Below are 19,783 nucleotides of genomic sequence, written 5' to 3' on the forward strand. Positions count from 1 at the left end.
AACAGAGTAGAACCGTGGGCCAGAAAATTAATATGCAGAAAACTAAAAAAATGATCAATAACTTCAGGACAGCACAGCGGTTTGAAATAGGTGGTGAGGCAGTGAAAGTGGTAAGCGAATATATCTGCCTAGGCCAAGTTCTGACCCCAGATCCTAACCATGAGGCAGAGATAATTAGAAAAAGAATGGGGTGGAGTGCATTAGGCAGGCATTCTCAGATAATGAATGGCAGCCTATCATTGTCCCTGAAGAAGAAAGTGTATGACAGCTACATTTACCGGTACTCACCTAGGCAGAAACTTGGAGGCTCACCAAGAGGGTTCAACTTAAATTGAGGGCAACTTAGCGAGCAACGGAATGGAAGATGATAGGTGTAACATTAAGGGGCAAGAAGAGAGCGGAGTGGGTCAGGGAACAAATGCGTGTTAGGGACATAGTAGAAATTAAGAAGAAGAAATGGACGTGGGCCGGGCATGTAATGCGAAGGGAAAATAACCGTTGGTCATTAAGGGTAACAGAGTGATCCCCAGAGAAGGCAAGCGTTGCAGGGGGTGGCAGAAAGTTAGATGGTCAGATGAGATCAAGAAGTTTGCGTTGATAAATTGGTCGCAGTTTGCACAGGACCGGGATAATTGGAGATTAATGGGAGAGGCCTTTGCACTGCAGTGGGTGTAGATAGGCTGGTGATGATGATGATGAAGAATCATTGGACACCACCTTGGAGGGGCGCACACCATGACGCGTCTTTCTCGTTCCGAGCAATCGTTCCGAGCAAATGTTGCCACGATTATGGTGAATGCTATATTTTTTTTTTGTTTTGGCCAATCCTGGCCAACCTCCTCGTCTTAATGGGTATGCTCTCCGCATTCTTGGCCAATCTCTACAAGTGGGTATGCTCGGCATTTTCTTGGCATTTATAACTGTGGACACAAAAAAATGATTTGCTAAACAGCTTTGCTGTTAAAAAATTGGTTTTATAAAGGTTATGCACCGTTTTTTTTTCTTTTATCAAGCCACCCACCAACTTTCTAGCTTGTAACTTATCCATCAGGCCAGCTTAATGAGAAATTTGGGCGCCGCACAAGAGAAATTAAGACACCAGGAAAATAAGTCACAGATGATGGAATCACAGCTAAAGTTGCAAAAAACATCTTCAGGTTCTTTTCAATTCTCACACAACTCCTTTATTCTACAAACACAAACAGGTCTTGGACAACACTGCTATAAAGTACTCCCTGCAGGTACTATATTACACGAGCCCCAAAGAGACCAACTAGATTCTTGACTAGCATAATGCTCACAAACGAAGACTAGTGCACGTCATGGTATGCAGCTCTTCGAAAAGGCACATGTCTTTGTGGAATGGTGCTGTACAAAAAGCTCACCGTAGCTTCCTTTCCACTAGGCAAGGTAACTGGCAGCCGATCAATGTTCAGCTGATTGTGAATGCATAATTTACGGCAAGCAACAGCTTACAACAACGTCACTCGATTGTTTAAAGAGCTTACGGTTCAGAAATCCTTAACTATACAGAGAACCCTGAATTAGCTCACCAGGCAAGTTTGGACCTGCAGGTCAGCTCGAGTCAAAGAGCATCAATAAAAATAATTAATGATTATGATATTATTTTGCCTGATGGCAAGCAAATTTAGGTCCATGTCATGGTGTGACATGAATGTCTCGGGGAGAAACCACAGTTACAAGTGTTTGTAGCATGTACAGGTTATTCTTAAATACCTGCTAGCACAAAAAGCTACAAAATGGGTGCACACAGGCATTGGGTCGGTGAAATCTGATTGCACACAAACTTTCGAAACACGTGACATGTTTCGTGAGCATCTTGGGCGAATCTCCACGCAGTCACAGAGACATCTAGGTACACACTGCCTGCACATTGTTATATCATGAGCATGTTTCATGACACAGCCAAGTGGCTCAAATCTTGTCTTCAGTAAATGCGATGGCTTATGAATTTGTTCAAGCAAGGGCTCCGTTTTCTTTTTTTGGCAAGTATTATGCATGACACAAGTCTTGGACACTGATGAAATTATGCCTCAGTGGGCATTATAGGAACCTCGGAGAAACGCTCATAGTGGTGTTCCCAAAGCGACTTTTATACATTACAGGTTTCTTTTTTCCCTTCAGTGTTTAATTATGCTTTGTACAAGCAGCGAGATCACAGTTTGGTGTATCTGGTGCCGTCAGAATACAGCGCACCTTTGAATGCAGTCATAATAACCTGCATGCCTCACTGGAATGCCCATTAAAGTTCTCAGATACTGTCCAGGCCTGAGTTATGCACTGCAGCAGCATGGTTAGGGCACAGGCCAAGTGCCTCAGTACAGTTAACAATTAACCTCATCAAGAGATAAGATTAATGAACTAGTAAGCACACAAAACATAAATGCACCTGTGTGAGACACGACAGGAAAAGAAAATCAAGAACCAAAAACAAACCACTTGGCAGTCTTTTCGAGCGAAGAACGTCGAAGATTGTCTGTTAACCAGGGGGAAAAAAAAAAGGTTCACGATGCGACGGGTGAAGATGGCGACACTTCCGCACTCGCATCTCCTGCCATCTTGAGTTCCTCTTCAGACTCGCTGTCCGAGTTTGGGCTCGTCGGGTCCCAGAGAAGCCGGTCGTAGCTAGGCGGCCGAGCTGCAACGAACCGGCTTGCGGCCATTATCGCCAGTCCCAACAAGGTTCCAACAACGGCATTCACACCCAGCGTAATACGAACTCCCAGCCACGAAGCCAACAGTCCTCCCACCAGAGATCCGACACAGAATCCGAGTCCGCTGTGGCAGCAGCGCATGACGACCATCAGACCCCGCTCGGTGCTAAGCCGCGTCGAAGACCGGCGTGCCCAGCGCTCGCAGGCGACCCAGAGGAGGACCGTGGATGGCGGGGAGAGCAGCTGCGCAGCGGCAGCAAGTTCCCAGCCAGACTGCACATAGCAGGCACTTCGAGCCGACGCACAGACGATCGCCACACCCAGCCACGGCAGAAGTCGACTAGGCAGGCCTCCGGCACAAAGAAGGAACAAGGACGCCACGTTGGACACGGCCCTGGCCATGAGGACAACACCGAGTTCCATCTTCTGGCCATTCTCTTCAAGGCTCCACATGAAGAAGGCCTGCTCAAGACCGGCCACGGTCCCAAGCAAGAGGAGACCGAGGGCAATAAGGCCACCTTCAACGTTCTTGAGAGCACTGACTACGCCGCGGCAAGCACCCGACGTCGCCTGGCGACGCAGCGGCTGGTGTGGCTCGGGAAAGAAGGCGGCGAGTGGGAGCGACGCGAAGACCAGCGTCCCGAACGCCGCCAGGTACACCTCCTGGAAGCCCCAAGTGGGCAGCGGAAGGCACGGGGTCTGCGACGCCAAGATGGCGACGGCGCCGAGGACGAGAGCCGTGACGACCGCGGCATACGTCTCGTGGCTGCGCGACTTCTCGGTGGCGTCGATTTCGTCGAGGAAATGGAAGTAGGACTCGTCAGCCACAAGCTTCGCCAAGGCGAGCAGGGAGCTGCCGAGGATCACGGCCATGCCAAGGAGGAGGAGGGCAGCCTTGGCCAGGAATGGGTCCATGTCGCTGCCCTGGGAGCTGGCACTGTTGTCGTTAGTTGTGAGGCACTCCGGACTGGTTTGCCCTCCCTGGCAGTTGGGCGGGGCCACCGGTCCCTGAAGAGAGTTCTTCTTGTCCTTGACGGGTATGGCAGTGCCGGGAAGAGCAGAAGCATTTGATACGTTGTTCACTGGAGCCACTGCATTCACCTCTGCAGGCATCAACGGCGTCGGCACAGTACCTTCTGGCAGTGCTGCCGTCACTACACTGTACTTTGGCCCGATTGCTAGTGATGAACCGTTGCCTCCAACGAGCACTGCTTCTCTGCGAACTCTTTTGACCCGCTTGTTCGGCACTGCTTTTCCCGTTGCCGGTAGACCTGCCGGAGCAGTCAGCGGCACTGCCGTCGGAAGCGCCTCGTATGTCTGAGACAGTGCTGGCTGCTGGGTGGTGTTCTTCGTGGCTTCCTCAAACGACTTGTTCCTAGCCCCTGCTGCAACTCCCTGCAGGCCTTGACCAGGCACAGCGGGCCAGGTGCCAGAATCGGCCATGCACGGGGGCACCCAGCCGTTGCCACCGGGGGCAGGCGGTATGACCAGGAGCGAGACGTAGCTCACGACAGAGACTATACTGCTTGCCAGCAGCACAACACGCCAACTGTTCCGCCGCCACTTCGGGAGCCACATCGCGGCGGGAACGAAGACGCCAGACAGGATGGCAGCGACGGAGAGGATTGTGCCGGCCTGCAAGGCGCTCAGGCCGTGGTGTCGCAGGAAGACCGGAACGAAGGGGTCCAGGCAGGCTCGGGCTGCGGCGTCCAGGCTGAAGAAAGCCGTGGCCACGGTCTGTGACGACCGCACGTTGTACATACTCATGCCTTGAGTGTTGCGGGCTGAAGACAGTCGACTAGTGGAATCTGTGATCGCCAACACTGGCTTGCACTTTGGCTTTCAGGCTCCGAGATGAAGCTGTAAAAAGTAAGTGAGAAGATGCGTATAGCATTCTTAGTCACAATCTCTGTTGCAAAAAGTGTTGTGAAAACGGGTGTGAAAATTTGAATAATATAAGTTACGGATCCTTCTATCCAACTACAGTAAACACCCATTATAATGAAGTCACCTCGCTCGAAATGTTGCTATATTTGTAGGGTTTTAATGGTTTCCACTACGTCATACCAGTTTTGAGCGAAGTACTGCTTATACAAAGCCAGTTTGCTGTTCCAAGGGCTTTGATATAACAAGGGTTTACTGTATACGATTACAAAAAAAAAACATTATATGTCACATAAATTTATATTTCCGAGTGCTGCCAAGAATTCCAAAAACGTCACCAATGTATGTGTCATCAATGGTCGAATGGTAACGCTCATCTATTTTAGACAACACCAAAAATAATTTGCAGCACTGATTAACTTTTTCACTTTAATATTCAGCTCAGTGCCACTCGTTTTAAGAAAGGAAGCCCCAGCAAAGGGATGCACCAGGTTTGTAGAAAAAAAAGCTGCCATGAAAACACTCAACAAAAATAGAGTGTGCAAGTCCTATCACCATTTTATGAAGGTCACTTTCATGGCGCAAACAGAGCATTCCTTGGTAGGTGGGTTTCCTCAGCATGTGGTAACGCTGATTGCTGCATTCTTACTCAGAGAGATAAAGCTGAGCAAGCCTTACAGTGACAGCAACAGAAAGGGAAATCAACGAGAGGGCAACAATAGTGTTTTGGAAGGAACACGTGGATACCCTGATATCTATTTCCAGACTACAATGCCACACACCTTCCTCTCGAAAAAATTGAGGCAGCTCAAACAGAGCGTCGAGATAAGAAGCGTTAAGTACCACCCTCCACACTGTATCAAAGAAAGAACTTGAGTATATCGCACATCCACGATATGAGAATGTCTTATGTTAAGCTGGTTGCTCCAATGACGCATTAAACTTTTCTGCCTTCTCCTACTATTGACAGCGGTGGTATTTACACCATTTTCTAATCAACAAAATTTTGGCCTAAGCGTTGTGGTTGCATCTACCTGTCTTACACTGGTGTTCCCCTTTGTTTCGTATCACACTGTATCAACTTGCCCGAACATTCATCCTGTCTAGTTTATCTGTGCTGGCTATAGCAGCACCAGAAACTTCAGAAGCAATTAAAACTAATAAAACGAGATTATAAGCAGAGAACATGAAACCCCGTACGTAAGAGAACGGCAAAAATGGCAGGGGAAAGGCATAAAACAATAAAACAACCCTGACGAGCACATTTCCAGTATTGCATTTGTCGCACATTGCGTGGATTACTTTAAGTACCATCATAAAACAAGGATGCCTTTGATGAACTTCGGCAAGATTCGGCCAGGTGAAGGTCCTCTGACACGTTCACCCTCGAAGACCCTTCAAGATAGGCGAGGTAATTGCAAAATATGTGGTGCACATGTTGAGAAGTTGTTGGTGTTTTAACGCTGCAGCAAAACAATGAAACAACCCTGACGAGCGCATTTCCTGTATTGCATTTGTCGCACATTGCTATTGATTGATTGTAGGGTTGAACGCGCCGACGGAACGCATGTGATGAGGCGCGCCATAGTGGAGGGCTCCGGATTACTTTTAACCACCTGGGGATCTTTTTTGTGAGCCGAAACAAATGGGCGTTTTTGCTTTTCGCCTCCATCAGAAAAGCGGCTGCCGCGGCCGGGAATCAAACCCGCGTCCTCATGCTCAGCAGCTCAACGCCTTTGCCACTGAGCCACCGTGGCGAGTTGTCATCGCACATTGTGTGGATTGCTTTAGGTACCATCATAAAGCAGGGATGCCTGTGCTGAACTGCAGTAAGATTCGGAAGATTCGGCCGGGTGAAGGTCCTCTGACAAGCTCACCCCCCAAAACCCTTCAAGATAGGCGAGGTAATTGCAAAATATGTGTCGCACGTGTTGAGAAGTTGTTGGTGCTTTGGTATGTGTCTAACAATAAGCCATTTACGTAGGTAACATGTATATGTATCTGTTTATTTAACACCAGCTACAGGTGTGCAGATACATGCATAACGACACTGTTTCCAAAATGTGCACAGATTTGTTGTTTTTATGTCACTGCTACCTCCGAAGGGTGTTTTGGGTCGCAAAATAGTGCTTTCTTTTCTGAAAAACCATTTTTCGCGTTCATGTACAGTAAAAACAGTTATTTAATTAAGCTGATTCGTGCAAATTGTATGGGCCTGGACATCATTTGTGAATTGAGGTGGGAAAATGTATATTAAGTTAAAAGGAACAAAGCATTTGCGAATCACTGTAGGAAAATGAACGTAATTTAGAATTATGAAATACAAAAAGCTCTGTGATGTTTAGGTTTGATTGAAACTGTCCAGCTGCCCAGTACAAATAAATACATGTACATTTCGAGAATCAGCATTATTATTAAAGGCGAGGGAGCCAAAATTATGCACATATGCTGCTTCACAAACACTTTTTTGACGCCCAAATAGAAGATACTGTAATATAGCATTATGCCAGTGCCCCGATATGCTTACTGGCAAGTCTTGCGAAAGAAACATAGTTTAGGTGCACTGATCAAGACTTGACACAAGTCCAGTGCGCATAGATACTAGCGCTTTGCATTCCGTGTTAGTTTTGTTAATTACACAAAAGAAAAATAACTATTTTTTTATCAGCACCTATAACTATTTTTTATCAGCACCTATAAACCAATAACACCTATATTAGACTGCCTAAGACTGATACAACCAACAGCTATTGGTCTGTTAGACAATACGACAAATACCTATTGGTCTAATTGGACCAGTACATGTGACTTTATCAGACCAATAGATTTCGTATTGGTCCAATAGATACTCAAATAGAACTAATAACCAACCAATACAAATTTATATTGGAATTTTTGCTACGGCAACCACACAACAGACAATGATTGTATTCGAGCTTTAATAGTTCTATGAATGTATGCAGGAAATTTATGTATTACACCCGCCTTTCAGGAGATTTGAGAGGCGCTAATGGCAAGCCGCAGTCTACAACTACCGCGACCAGCTTTTCCTAGGCGGTTCCTTAAATTTGGTTGTGAAGTACAGCCGTTTCTTTCCAAAGCGACCATTACAGCTGTCACCGGTCGCAAATGGATACAGAAAGGTATACATGTTTCAAATGTGACCCATTTAAATGCAACTAGCAATTCGCTCCCCAAAAGCAAAGCGTATTTGAGAATTAACTGTGTCGCAGCGTTGTACAGCGGCCAGTATTTATACCAAGATGTGATGCGTAACCATACGCGGCTGGAAAAATAAAAGCGGCAAACACAATTACCGTAATCAACGGATGCCAACCGCAGCTTTCAAGCTCGCAAACAGCAGCAACAACAACAGCAACAACAAAAAACGAAAATGGAATTCTTTGCAATGCTGATGGCATGCCAGAAACGAAAGCCCGCACATGACAGCCGCGCGCAGTTGACGTTCTTTGAGCGACAAGCTAGCCAGACGCTGTGCTCTCATGCAAGCTGTCAAAAGACAGAGACAAGAAAAATAAAACTTCCCAGTCTTTTACGTCAACCCTCCGGTGCATTTTTCCCGTTACGCAGGAAGCGGTGTTCTACTAGTAACGCAAGATTGAGCAAATCTCAGGTCTGCGAATGTTCTAAACACACACGACTCGACATGGAATGCTACATTAATTTTTATATTGACAGAGGTCTGGAGTTACATACGGTGGGCGTGTGCGCCATTTTACAAGAACATTAAAAACAAATTCAGAACTCCTGTGATCGACTCGCGGGCTAAAGGCCCAACCACATGCACGCTCAAGTGTTGAAAAAGGCGAACGGTAACGCGGGAATTTACAATGCACGTTGATCGCTATGTAAAGTGAGCACTTTTCGCTACTAACAAACGCAAGAAAGGTAAGTTACTAACGTTCGTAGGTGTGGTCGTCGATGCCGCTACGAGATGCGTAGCAGGGGCTCGTCGCGGCATGAAGTTTGGCCCATGTCGCTGTCACATCGAACGCCGCTTTCTCGTGTCCCAAAATGTGGGTTCGTGGCACGCAGGCTGTGCGCCGTCACGATTCACGCAGCTCTCGTGCTTTTCCCAAAGCCGGCGACGGAAAGCGGCAGGCACAAGAGCGAACAGTGCGGGCACATCGCAGCTGGCAGCTCGGAAGTCATAACCAACTACGAACCAGAAACGAGCGGAAAGGAAAAAAAGGACAAAAATTCACTTTAGACGGAGGTTATGAACGGAGATAGTGCGCCAGGCAAAAGAACCGGAAATACACGGGCCGGCGCCGTCGGCGCTAGTGCAAGGCCCCGCCGCTACGCGCCGCCACGTAAACAAAGACAAAATTTGTTTTCTTTTTCGCAGTGCCTATTCTGTGGACCAGTCCACAGGATAGTGTTCAGCTTTATTCTGTGGACCAGTCCACAGGATAGTGTTCAGCTTTATTCTGTGGACCAGACCACAGAATAATGTTCAGCTTTATCCTGTGGACCATTTGAGGCGGCGCTTGGCGGTGCTGTTCGGCGCGGTCGTGTCGTGCAACATTTTTTTTTTTTTAGATACTTATTTCAGTTTCGTATGTCGTAACTGCGCCGACTGTGCCTTCCCGGGTGGGCGCTCTGGTCGCGAGTTGGAGGGACTTTAGGCGGCTGCGTTGACGGCGTGCGCCGGTCCGCTGAGCTCTAAGTTGCGGTGTGTAGTTGCGTGTCTGCTCTACAAGTTTCTTCTTTTCGCTTGCGTTTGTCTTTACCCTTGTGCGAGAACTTTGCCTCTTCAGTGCATTCGGTTGTACGACCGTGGACGAAAACGTTTCGTGACTCCGTAAACACGCTGTTTTCTTTCATGTGCTGTCTTGGCGCCCCGACCTACCTCACAGCCGGCTGTACGAGCGGATAATAATAATAGGAATCTTTATTTACAGGAACAGTACATATAATTTCCCAGCCCACTTAAGCAGCTGACGCTTGTGAGATGGCTGAGCACATGCATTGTGCATGGGGCACATGCTTATGTCTTTTACAAAATGAACGAGGAGGAAATCTCTTGCTAAAAAGCTTTTAATAAAACCAAGCAGCCTAATGAAGAAAAACCGAAAAATTCTTAATGCTATCACCGTCGGCAGGCGCGCATGCGTGTTCTGCCCCTTTCGTTTACCGCCGGTGCAACTACACGGTGCTCATATGCGGTTCGGCCACAGCTCCCATGCTCCAGTTACTTCTGTCGGCACCTACTTCTTTTTAGGGGCCGAGCCGCTTAGGGGCTGGGGCTGGCATCTCCCGTCGTCGTAATCGTCCTCTCATGTCACGGTGCTACAACACCCGGACACTCGTTTACGCCTCGCGCTTCGTAACGCGTAATTAATATGCAGTGCCCGGAGCTTACGCGTGGTTACCAATTTTAGAAGAATTGTCTTCTTTCGATGTGTATGATAGTTTTTGACCACCAAAGTTCGGTGAGCGGGTTTTAAACCGACACTGATGTCTGTTTGTTCTATATGCAATAAAGAAAAAAAAAGCATAGTAAAAAAAAGAAAAACACAGAGACTCTCCTTTACGCCTCGAGCTAGAACGCTTCGTGCTTCGAAGACAAGAGACTTTTACAGCAAAGCTGTATACTTCTATCCCCCCCCCGTCCCTCCCCGACGGTTTCAACTCCGTTAATCAGAACAGCATTCCCCTTTACGCACAGCAAGCGATGCAGGTAGCGTAATGTCGTCGTCAGGCATTTATATATACAGCATAACAGAACACACGAAATCAACAAAGACTTCCGAAGCGGCGAGCCCTACGTTCCACACCACGACGACCACGATGCGGCGAAATGCGGCCGAGTTCACGTTCACAAAAATTAGGCGGGCAAAGAAACGTCTTCAACTCCCGATGACATGATGCCGACCGTTTTAACGCTACAGGACGCTCAGTTTGTGCCGTATTTGTCTCACGCGAACTTTGTACAGGGTGTTGCAACGATAACTGGAACACTTTAAAAAATTTTCCTGAGCGATCCGCCGCTCTGTTCGCGCTCAAACTTCACACAAAGGTCGCATTTTGTGGTCTATTTTGTTTGACACCGGGAGCAACAACGGTACTTACCTGTTTATTCTGAAAATAAATAAAAACGATTTTCGCCTATGGGAAAATGGCGGCAATTTGGACGTGCGAGCCCGAAAACCGGGTTTTCTGATCGTCTGTTAGCTCATTTCTAGGTGCATTTTCTGATCGTCTGCTGCACCATTTGGCTCAGTACGGGAATCCCAAACGTGCGTTTCACTCTGCAGGTGGTTCCGTCGTTCCAACATCAACTTGCGCTGGCTCGCACGTTCAAATCAGCGGCCATTTTCCCATAGGCGAAAATCGTTTTTATTTATTTTCAGAATAAACAGGTAAGTACCATTGTTGTTCCCGGTGTCAAACAAAATAGACCACAAAATGCGACCTTTGTGTGAAGTTTGAGCGCGAACAGAGCGGCGGATCGCTCAGGAAAATTTTTTAAAGTGTTCCAGTTATCGTTGCAACACCCTGTATGTAGTCATGTAGTCGCAATGTTTATTATAGAACAACAAGCTTGGCGTGGCTTCAGTTGACTTAGGGGCAGGCTTGCTAAAAAAAATGTTGCAGTACGTTCAAAATCGGCATCAAAAATATGTGTTACTAGGTTCATAGCCTAGGTTTTTTGTAAACCAGATCACAAACCTGTGGACAAACCACGCAGAAAACGCTAAGTTAAGTTGGCCGCACAACCGCGCGCTGAAGAAGCAAGGTTCTCGCACGCGAAAAGAAGAAACTTGTAGAGCAGACACGCATGCACTACACACCGCAACTTAGAGCTCAGCGGAACGGCGCACACCGTCAACAAGCTTTTCTTTCCTCCATGCCGTCAACGCTGCCGCCGACACCGCGCAACACGCGACCGGAGCGCCCGCCCTGGAAGGCGCAGTTACGAAACTGAAATAAGTATCTAAAAAAAAAAAAAAATGTTGCCCGACACGACCGCGCCGAACAACACCGCCAAGCACCGCCTCAAATGGTCCACAGGATAAAGCTGAACATTATTCTGTGGTCTGGTCACAGAATAAAGCTGAACACTATCCTGTGGACTAGTCCACAGAATAAAGCTGAACACTATCCTGTGGACTGGTCCACAGAATAGGCACTGCGTTAATTGTTCGAGACAAAAGCCAGCCCTCCTTGTACGTGTTTTTCAACACCAACATTGAAAATCGCCGACGGTATTCACTGGTGTACTTATTCCTGTCTCACCCATCTCTTTTGGATTTGCCTGGGATGACGTAAGATGTGAACATATGTTCACATCTTACGTCATTCTATCACTGGTGTGCACGTTAGCAATACACCACTGGATATGTCAACGAAATTTAAAAAGGCCGGGAGGACTGCGTTGCCTCTTAATCGCAGAGGGAGAGACCGAGAGAGAAATGAGAACGATAGGGGAGTCTGTGTTGCCCTAGCTGCCTTTGCCTGGGTCATCAGAAGGGCCCAGTCCACTAGTCCATAGGGCGGTCCTGTCAACAAATGGTCAATAGAACCAAGCTCTCACAGCTTGGGAAACGAATGGGTGGAAAGGGGTGTTAGAGCTTGGTTGCGATCGCACATTCCAGAATTATATGTTGGAGCATAGCTAGTTCTGGACAGAATTTGCATACAATTGCAAAAAATAAATGCATTCGGACTGCGTATTTGCAGGCTGGGTATGCATTTGGAGGGTTTGTACTCTCACAAAACTGAAAATCCCGGGGGTCAGCGTACATGTTCACGTTTATGTGCACTACACTTGTTTGGCATAACTTCAGCTAGCCTCAACGTTTTTAACTAGCCAAACAAAGTGATTCCCATTGTATGTCAAGCTGCAGGTGCCTGTTAACGCTGTTAGACCTCGAAGTGCGACATTAGGCGCACTGTCAGGGAAATCTTGGGGAAATGGGACTATTGCCCTGGAGTCTGGGCGACTTCATAAACAAGCAAAACAGGAGGTTGTTTGATGCAGCACTTGTGGTGCTTATGTATTGTTCACAGCTGTTTGCGGGTGTGACAACACAGGCGTGCTAGTACTCGGTGGTAGTAGGGGTGGCTTCACTGTAAAAGATATGCCGCAAATACAGTCTCTCGCAACGAGTGTATGCATCTCAACAGGTTCAAAACCATAGCCTCTCCCTCCATTAAACACTGCCTGTACAGCTCACCCTAGTCACACTTTCCATGTTCATGCTGCGCTTCGTGCAAATTTTAGCCACTGCATATTTTTAAAGTGCGAAACCCAACACCCAAGCACTCCTTACAAGTTGCTAATGCAAAAAAAAGCCATGTAAAATTGAATGCCACCAAATGCTACAAGTTTTGCACCGGGAGTAATGTTTATAGAGTTTTGCGATAAATTCGTGCAACATTGCAGAGTGGCCTGGCTCACCAGGGACTGTTGGGCCACTTGTTGAGGGCACTGCATCGTGTGCTTTATAACGTGCTGCTGTTGCGAGATCCGAAACAGTAATCGCGCCTACCACAGCTCTCTCAGATTTCCACGTCACTCTGCACATGCCCAGGAGCTGCCCAGCAGTGCGATCTATTTTATGTTTCTTGCAAAGTATGCACTACGGAACACTCCACAGTCACGCAAGTTAGCAGTTATGCTGCCGCCAGCGCTGGCTTGTTCACTCAATACGTCATTTAATGTTTTGCCATTAAAAGTACATCCAGCTAGAGTACCTGCATAGGATGTCTCTAAAAGAAGCACGTTGTGGAGTGTACACGTCTCAAATGACGAGCACCGTGCTGTGCAAGTTTGGCGAGGCCAAGACATGCCTTCCCCCTCCCATTTTGGATTGTGGAAGCATTCACAAGGTCAAAACTTGTCTCTCGAGTCAGTTTTTGTCACCGGAAAGGAGCTTGGTTTATGCGTGCCCATTGAAACAGACAGGAGAAAAGCGCCATTGTGCTTCAACACTGTGTGCACACATCAGCTCTTCACAGGTTTACCAAAACAGCAGAAAGCACTACTGAAAGGTGCATCGCGTGCCAAGTGACTCCACAAAACATGCAGCGTGCCCCACACCTAAAGAGAGGATGGTAAAATGACTTCCATAGCACCAGTGGACACACTTCATTGTCAGGCTAACGTAAGAGAGATGGTGTCATGCCTTTTAAACACCTCAACATGCCACTATGTTCGCATTGCAATAACTTCTAAAACTGCACAGACAAACGTGAGGCTCTCCACACTGTACATAGGGTTCAGCGTTTTCAGTTTAGCACGAGAAAAAGACAAACAGGGGAAAAGTCTGTTCCGTTTATTTTAGGTGCACCTCGAGGGGACAGTCCAAAAATTCAGTTCTGCCTTTTTGCTTTCCCTTTTCGTCGTACAGAACTTCCATGACAAAAGTGGGTTGGGATTGTCCAGGCTTAAAGTGAAACACATCAAATGAAGCACACAGTGTAGTACTTAATGCTGAGGGGGTGAAGATTGGTGGGTGTCCTTGGCAAGTTTACTTTTAAAGAGCGATGTACCTCACCGCGACCTCCCAGAAATGTTTTGAGAAAAGACTGAGGTGCAGAAGCACTCAAGTCCAGTGAGTGAAGTGTCCATTGCACATCGTGTTGAAAACCGCAATACTATATCAGGCAAAACGCACATAGTATGCACCTTAAGCTTGGGAGTATCCATAACAGACCCTCACCACATGGAGCTTGGTTCCAGGTCAGAGTTTGTTGTACAAAAGCAGCAGCAGCATTGCGCTCATCTCAATAAAGCTCCGATGTGCAGCTTTTGGACTTTAGTGCAATGAAAGAGAAAATGAGCAATTTCAGTAAAATTTCTATATACTACGTCAAACAAACCTGCCTTACTGAGGGGAACGATGCAAGATTGAATGTGAATGTGAAAAATTCACATGTGCAAGCTACTAATGTGAGAAACAAAATTCCAAATTACACTTTAGAGAGAATAGAAGTGTACAATGCACACACACAAAAAAAGAAAAGAACAAGTATGTAATTATATACATTGTAGATGAACTGTTTGCTCATTAGTAAAACCCACACCTGATGAAACGGGAAACCTAGATTGTGTCCAATAAGAAACAAAGTTCACTTCGCTGAATTGACACTCGATACTTTGTGGGGATTCCCAGGCAGTCCATTGAATGCTACTTCAGATATTTTATTTTCCCCTATTCTCAAACTTACTGCGGGTTGATTGATTGTAGGGTTTAACGCGCCGACGCAACGCAGGCGATGAGGCACACCGTAATGGAGGGCTCCGGATTAATTTCGACCACCTCGGGATCTTTAATGTGAACATTACTGGAGGTCAAAAGTGTGGCTGGTGAAGGCACGAGATCAAACAAGACTAGGTCAGCTACACTATAATGGTACCTCTAGCTGCAAATGCGCAGAACATGCACATGCAGTCTGGAAGGAGCCTATACTTCAGTTTCCTAATGAAGCATTTGTGTTGCACATATTGAGTGTACAGGACAGTAGAAAGAAGTGAAATGCAATCACGTTCGCAAAAGGTAGCCTCCACTTCGTCAGAGTGGCCAACCCAGCCAGGCAACAGAACAGCCCCATGCAGGAAGCACACAGATAGACCACCAATGCAGAAAACCTACTAAGTACTCAAAATTGGTTAAAAAACAAAAGCTCTGCACAAACTCGACCGTGGCATTGAGGTGAGGACACAGCATGTACTGCATAAAACAGGGGAATTGAAGCAACTTCGGGTGCAAGAGAAATGTTGCTCAAAACAGATTTATTTGTCACACACCATCGCTAAAAATATCTATCCAGCCCCTACAATCAAGTCGTGCTTTAAGTGGTACGAAGACACGCAAAGACATGCGTGCGTGATGCATTAAGAGTCGCCAGAAGTTTCATTGTAAGTGTCCAGCACGTTAAACCAAAGCAGACACAGTATGGCCGAACAAACATTGTGCCATTGTCACATAAGCACTCATTGCACAACATGCATTCACACAGGTCAACCGACAACTTAATACCACTTAATTCGCACCATAGCACATACGGACGTCATTTCTGAAGAGGGGGCATTTGTCGATACAATAAAAGTGCGAATACCACATACAATACAATATAAATAAAAATACGATACAAATAAATAAAATCTAAGCGCACTAAAGCGTGCGCAGCCTACGAGGCAGAAGCAGGGTCAAGTGTTCTTCGTCCTCAGCTGCTTCTTGGTTTGAGGCGGCACCTTCTTCGGCTTGCCAGCCCGGCGGTGGACATTTTCCTTGTCAAGCTACACGAGAGGGCAAAAAAATACCAGCTTTAAAAGCACGAACATCTACTGATAGGCCCCATTACAACCCAGATTTGTTCTTGTTGCGTGCATTGGTGAAAGTCCCATAGTAGTCTTAAATAGCAGGCATTTTCACTTGTGAAGTCAATTTTGCATGCAGGAATTCAAGCGCTAACGGTTGATACTGCGAACTAGGATAACGCTAAGAACACAGCACTTAGGTCCGCTGTCGACTGAGCATGTGCTTCAGCGGAGTGACGAGTAGAGAAAAGAGGTTTATAGTTTCCCAACACGCATCCTCATATTTTGCAGGGTTCCTTTTACCTTGGAGACAAAAGCTTAGGTAGATAGAGACAAAGCCTAAGATGAGTACGACACTAACAGTGCACTCGGGCGCAGTATTCTGCAGAACACTTAGTGTGGCCCGAATACTCTGCTTTCTGCTGTGCACCCAGACAAAACAAAGGTGCAGTGCATCACAGTAGGAAATGCCTTTGGCAGACATACCGTAGCGTTCGCTGCCAGGGAGTCAGCCGATGATGAGGAACATGGTTGTTCTTTCAACTCCAATGGAGCTGCGTCAATCTATTTGAAGAAAAAAAAAAAAAAAAAAAGTAACTTTCTAAAATACAGTGTCATGCAATGACCCCAATTTAGCCAAGCCTTGGAGCCCCATTAGTATACTAAATTGTAGCACACGAAATTGAAAGGGTGTTTAAAATTATCACTCCAAAGCTCCAGAATAGTACGCAATACGTAGTATTCCAAAGGCAAATATCAAGCTTATCAGGATAGCATATACAGATACGTCTTTAGGAAGTTGCTTTCTGCTGCAAATATGCACGCTCTAGTTTCCCCTCTAGTAGCTCAATCGACATTGAGACCATTTAATGTCGGGTTGTCAAAGCAGATGCCTACAGATTCACTGACAAGTTCAGCCAAAACTGACAGAGCTAGCCACTGCCAAGGTATTTTTTTTTAACTTAGTTGGAGGCTTGGTGGTTTGTGTTAAAAAAAAGTTAAGTGTACTTCGCTCTTATTGCATTAACGCAACAGTTTGCGAGTAAAAGATGACCTTCCCCTCCTGAAGTCACCGAGTGCATGGGAATAGGAAAACGATTTATGACCAAGCAAGCCAGCCAGCTCTCAAACTTCATTACAGCAAATCAGCTTGGCGAGAGAAATTCTTGTCCGCTTATTCTTGCTCGCAGGAAAAACTATGTTGTTGTAGCAGCAATTCCACTGCAGCAACAATTGTCGCGCTCAGGTTTAACTGCGGTGGTGGCATAATTTTCCCCCACTCACCTCATTTGAGCCTGGCTGGGGAACGGCTGCTGATCCATCAATGGTCAGGCGAACCCTGCTCAGGATTCGCTCATACGGAGATGTCCGTGGCAGGCTCCTGGGAAACCTGTACTCCCGCCTCTGTGGGGTGCATCCTAGGGAAAGCAAGGGATGCTCAGGCTGAGAGGACTCGCGGGGGGCCACCCACAAGAAGGCGGCGATGAGAGTTACGACATTTGCGATTGCGCTAAGTTTGGCATCGTGGAAGTTTAGTGAAGCTGCTGTTGCCTTGCATAGAGCACTCAAATTACGAGCTTACTCCATGAACTACGACTGCTGTACACACTTGTGTTTCTTGAACAGGTAGCACAAGTTGGCTGAAGGATGCAGAATGATTACACTTTCATTCAGGCCTCTTTCTTGTGCAAGTTGACTGCATGAAAATGAACCACTATTGAGAGGAATTCTTGACATGCTTTTCATTCAATAGACAAGACTAGTCACAATATCTCCTGCTTTAAAAATATTCAGAAAGTGTGCCTCAGGACGAAGTGGCACAAGGCTCGGAAGGTAATTTTTTATTTTTTCTTCTATATTCCGACAAATTTAGTTGGCATAATAGAAAGAGGAAAAAAAAAAAAAATCTGCAGTTTTTCTACATATGGCCAAGCCTGGAAGTACCAAGCCTGAAAGCATTGAAAATCAGTAGGAAATATCGCTTATAAGTGAAACCTGCACTACTGTTAATTTTTTTAAATAGTGTGGCAAAATTCTAATAAAGCAAAAGAGAGAGACTAATTCTCAGTGCAGATACAATGCAGATTTCATGGGATAAAAATTGGTCGCCATCCTGCCTTGAGAAAGTGGATGTCCAGCAAAGCTGTTGTAAACCGCTACGAATGGTGATGGAGGAGGGTATGAAATGTTTCTAGTCATCTCAGCGGGCTAGTCACTTGTGCTCGGCTAGTGTAACTAGATAAGGGTACAGAGTACCGGCACTTTTCTCCTATCGTTCCGTGTCGCTGCCATGATCATTGGCCAGTTCGCATCACGCGACATTTGTTTACACTGCAACAGTCCATGGGCACTGCCATTTTGTTGTTCATGTTTTAGTCTCAACGCTGGTAGGCTTAGCTTGTCCCCCCTGCTCTGCGGCTGCGCGCAACTGATGTCGGCCCGAATGTGAATCTAAGAACGCGTGTTAACAGCATTTCAGCAGCAGAAGTGCGTGTGAAGATGCTGTTTTGCTGCATCTTCAGTAGTGTTGTTAAACGACCAGGTTGAAGTAAACGGCGAGGCCGTAGATGCGGCAGTCTCGCAGCACTGACAAACACTAAAATTGTCACTGTTGCTGACTTGCGTGCCTCAGTGGCGGTGCTCTAATACCTGAAAATACGCTCGGCTTCTCTGGCAGCAAATGCCGGGTCCTGCCTAGCCTGGCATGCGCTCGGCGTCTTAGGCAAGAACTGCTCTATTTAGCGTCAGTAGATTTTGCCTAACCTTCAAAGATAATCGGCAAACAATCTTTACTAGGAACACAGGGTTGGGGGGGGGGTCCCATTTTCACAGGTGCCTCATCCATAATGCAGTTATGCATGCGCTCGGCGTCCCAGGCCTTGGCACTTTTGCCCATGAAGATGAAACCGTTGGGGGGTACAGGTATAGAGTTTTGCTGCCAAACTGCAAACAAAGAAGGCCTTTAGTAGTCCTGCTTCCTTCGAAATGCTGCTTGTTGCTAGAAAAGCCACCGAGTAGGGCCAAACTCTCAACACTGCAGTAGCCATAACTAGGAACACTGTAAACAAACACAGAAATAATACGGTTGTTACCCCAACTGTCACAATCGCAGGGTAGCAGTGCCTAGGTAGTGCAGTGCCAAGGTCATGCATACAATAGAGATTGCCATCATTCTGCCACCCCAAAACCATCCCCACATCAACCATCACGCCTGTTGAAAACGGGTGCCCTTCAAAGGCTTCAGTCCACTGTTCCCCCAAGTTGATTGTTAGACTACTATCAAAGCTTGAACACGTGCACAAAGTTCTGGTAAGTGAAGTGTGCTTTGCACAGGTATTTTTTGAGCAGTGATTTATCTTAAGCAACGATTCAACTGCATTCCTGCGAGGTGGTCACACAGCAACAGCCCTCAGCAAGGAGAGGTTGCAGTGCACCTGTCGTGGCGTTCTCTCTCTCTCTCTCTCTCTCACCGGTAGGGGTGTACTCCTGGAGCTCATTCCCGAAGAAGCCCGACACTGTGGTGGAGCACCTGGCCATGTCGTCCACAATGCCCACATGAAGAGAGTCTGCGGAGTCCTTTGTGGCAGCAGTCAGCTCCGAGCCACGCCGGCAAGTCAACACGAGGTGGTCACAGGCCTCTGCCACCTCACTGTCCAAGTTGTCGGCCGAGGCCTTGGCCTCCTGGGCCCGGCAGAGCAGGGCCTCTGCGCCAGCAGAGACCGCCTGGGACACGTTGCTGATGCAGTCTGCAAGCCGGCTCTCGGTGCTGGCTTTCTGGTTGGCCAGGGTCTGGAAAAATGCACAGGTGGAACGCTAAAGGCTGCACGGCCCAACGCTTCAATTAAAATAAAGTTTCCGATTTATTCTAAATCTAATCTAATCCAATCCATTCTAATCTAAAATTCTAAATAAAAATAAAATAAACTAATTT

The 19,783-nt window shown here is 46.8% G+C and overlaps 2 protein-coding genes across 2 annotated transcripts in view; both read right to left on the bottom strand.

The window, feature by feature from the left end:
• Positions 1-1,151: 1,151 nt before the first annotated feature.
• Positions 1,152-8,848, bottom strand: LOC144138271 (major facilitator superfamily domain-containing protein 6-like). Its single transcript, XM_077670461.1, has 2 exons — positions 8,482-8,848; positions 1,152-4,535 (listed from the first exon to the last, which is right to left on the bottom strand). The coding sequence occupies exon 2, from the start codon at positions 4,440-4,442 to the stop codon at positions 2,526-2,528; it is 1,917 nt and encodes a 638-aa protein (XP_077526587.1). The 5' UTR covers positions 4,443-4,535; positions 8,482-8,848; the 3' UTR covers positions 1,152-2,525.
• Positions 8,849-15,305: 6,457 nt separating this feature from the next.
• LOC144138272 (kinesin-like protein KIF11) overlaps positions 15,306-19,783 on the bottom strand; it is a 28,340-nt gene continuing 23,862 nt past the window's right edge. Inside the window, exons 21-24 of the mRNA XM_077670462.1 lie at positions 19,323-19,641; positions 17,137-17,270; positions 16,339-16,416; positions 15,306-15,831 (exon numbers count right to left, since the gene is read on the bottom strand). Of these exons, the coding sequence (XP_077526588.1) occupies positions 15,742-15,831; positions 16,339-16,416; positions 17,137-17,270; positions 19,323-19,641 (621 nt within the window). The 3' untranslated portion in view covers positions 15,306-15,741. The remainder of the gene's footprint in view (positions 15,832-16,338; positions 16,417-17,136; positions 17,271-19,322; positions 19,642-19,783) is intronic.

Source organism: Haemaphysalis longicornis, unplaced genomic scaffold, assembly GCF_048455015.1.
Source record: "Haemaphysalis longicornis isolate Haplotype H1 unplaced genomic scaffold, Haemaphysalis longicornis Haplotype H1 scaffold_5, whole genome shotgun sequence".
Taxonomy (NCBI): domain Eukaryota; kingdom Metazoa; phylum Arthropoda; class Arachnida; order Ixodida; family Ixodidae; genus Haemaphysalis; species Haemaphysalis longicornis.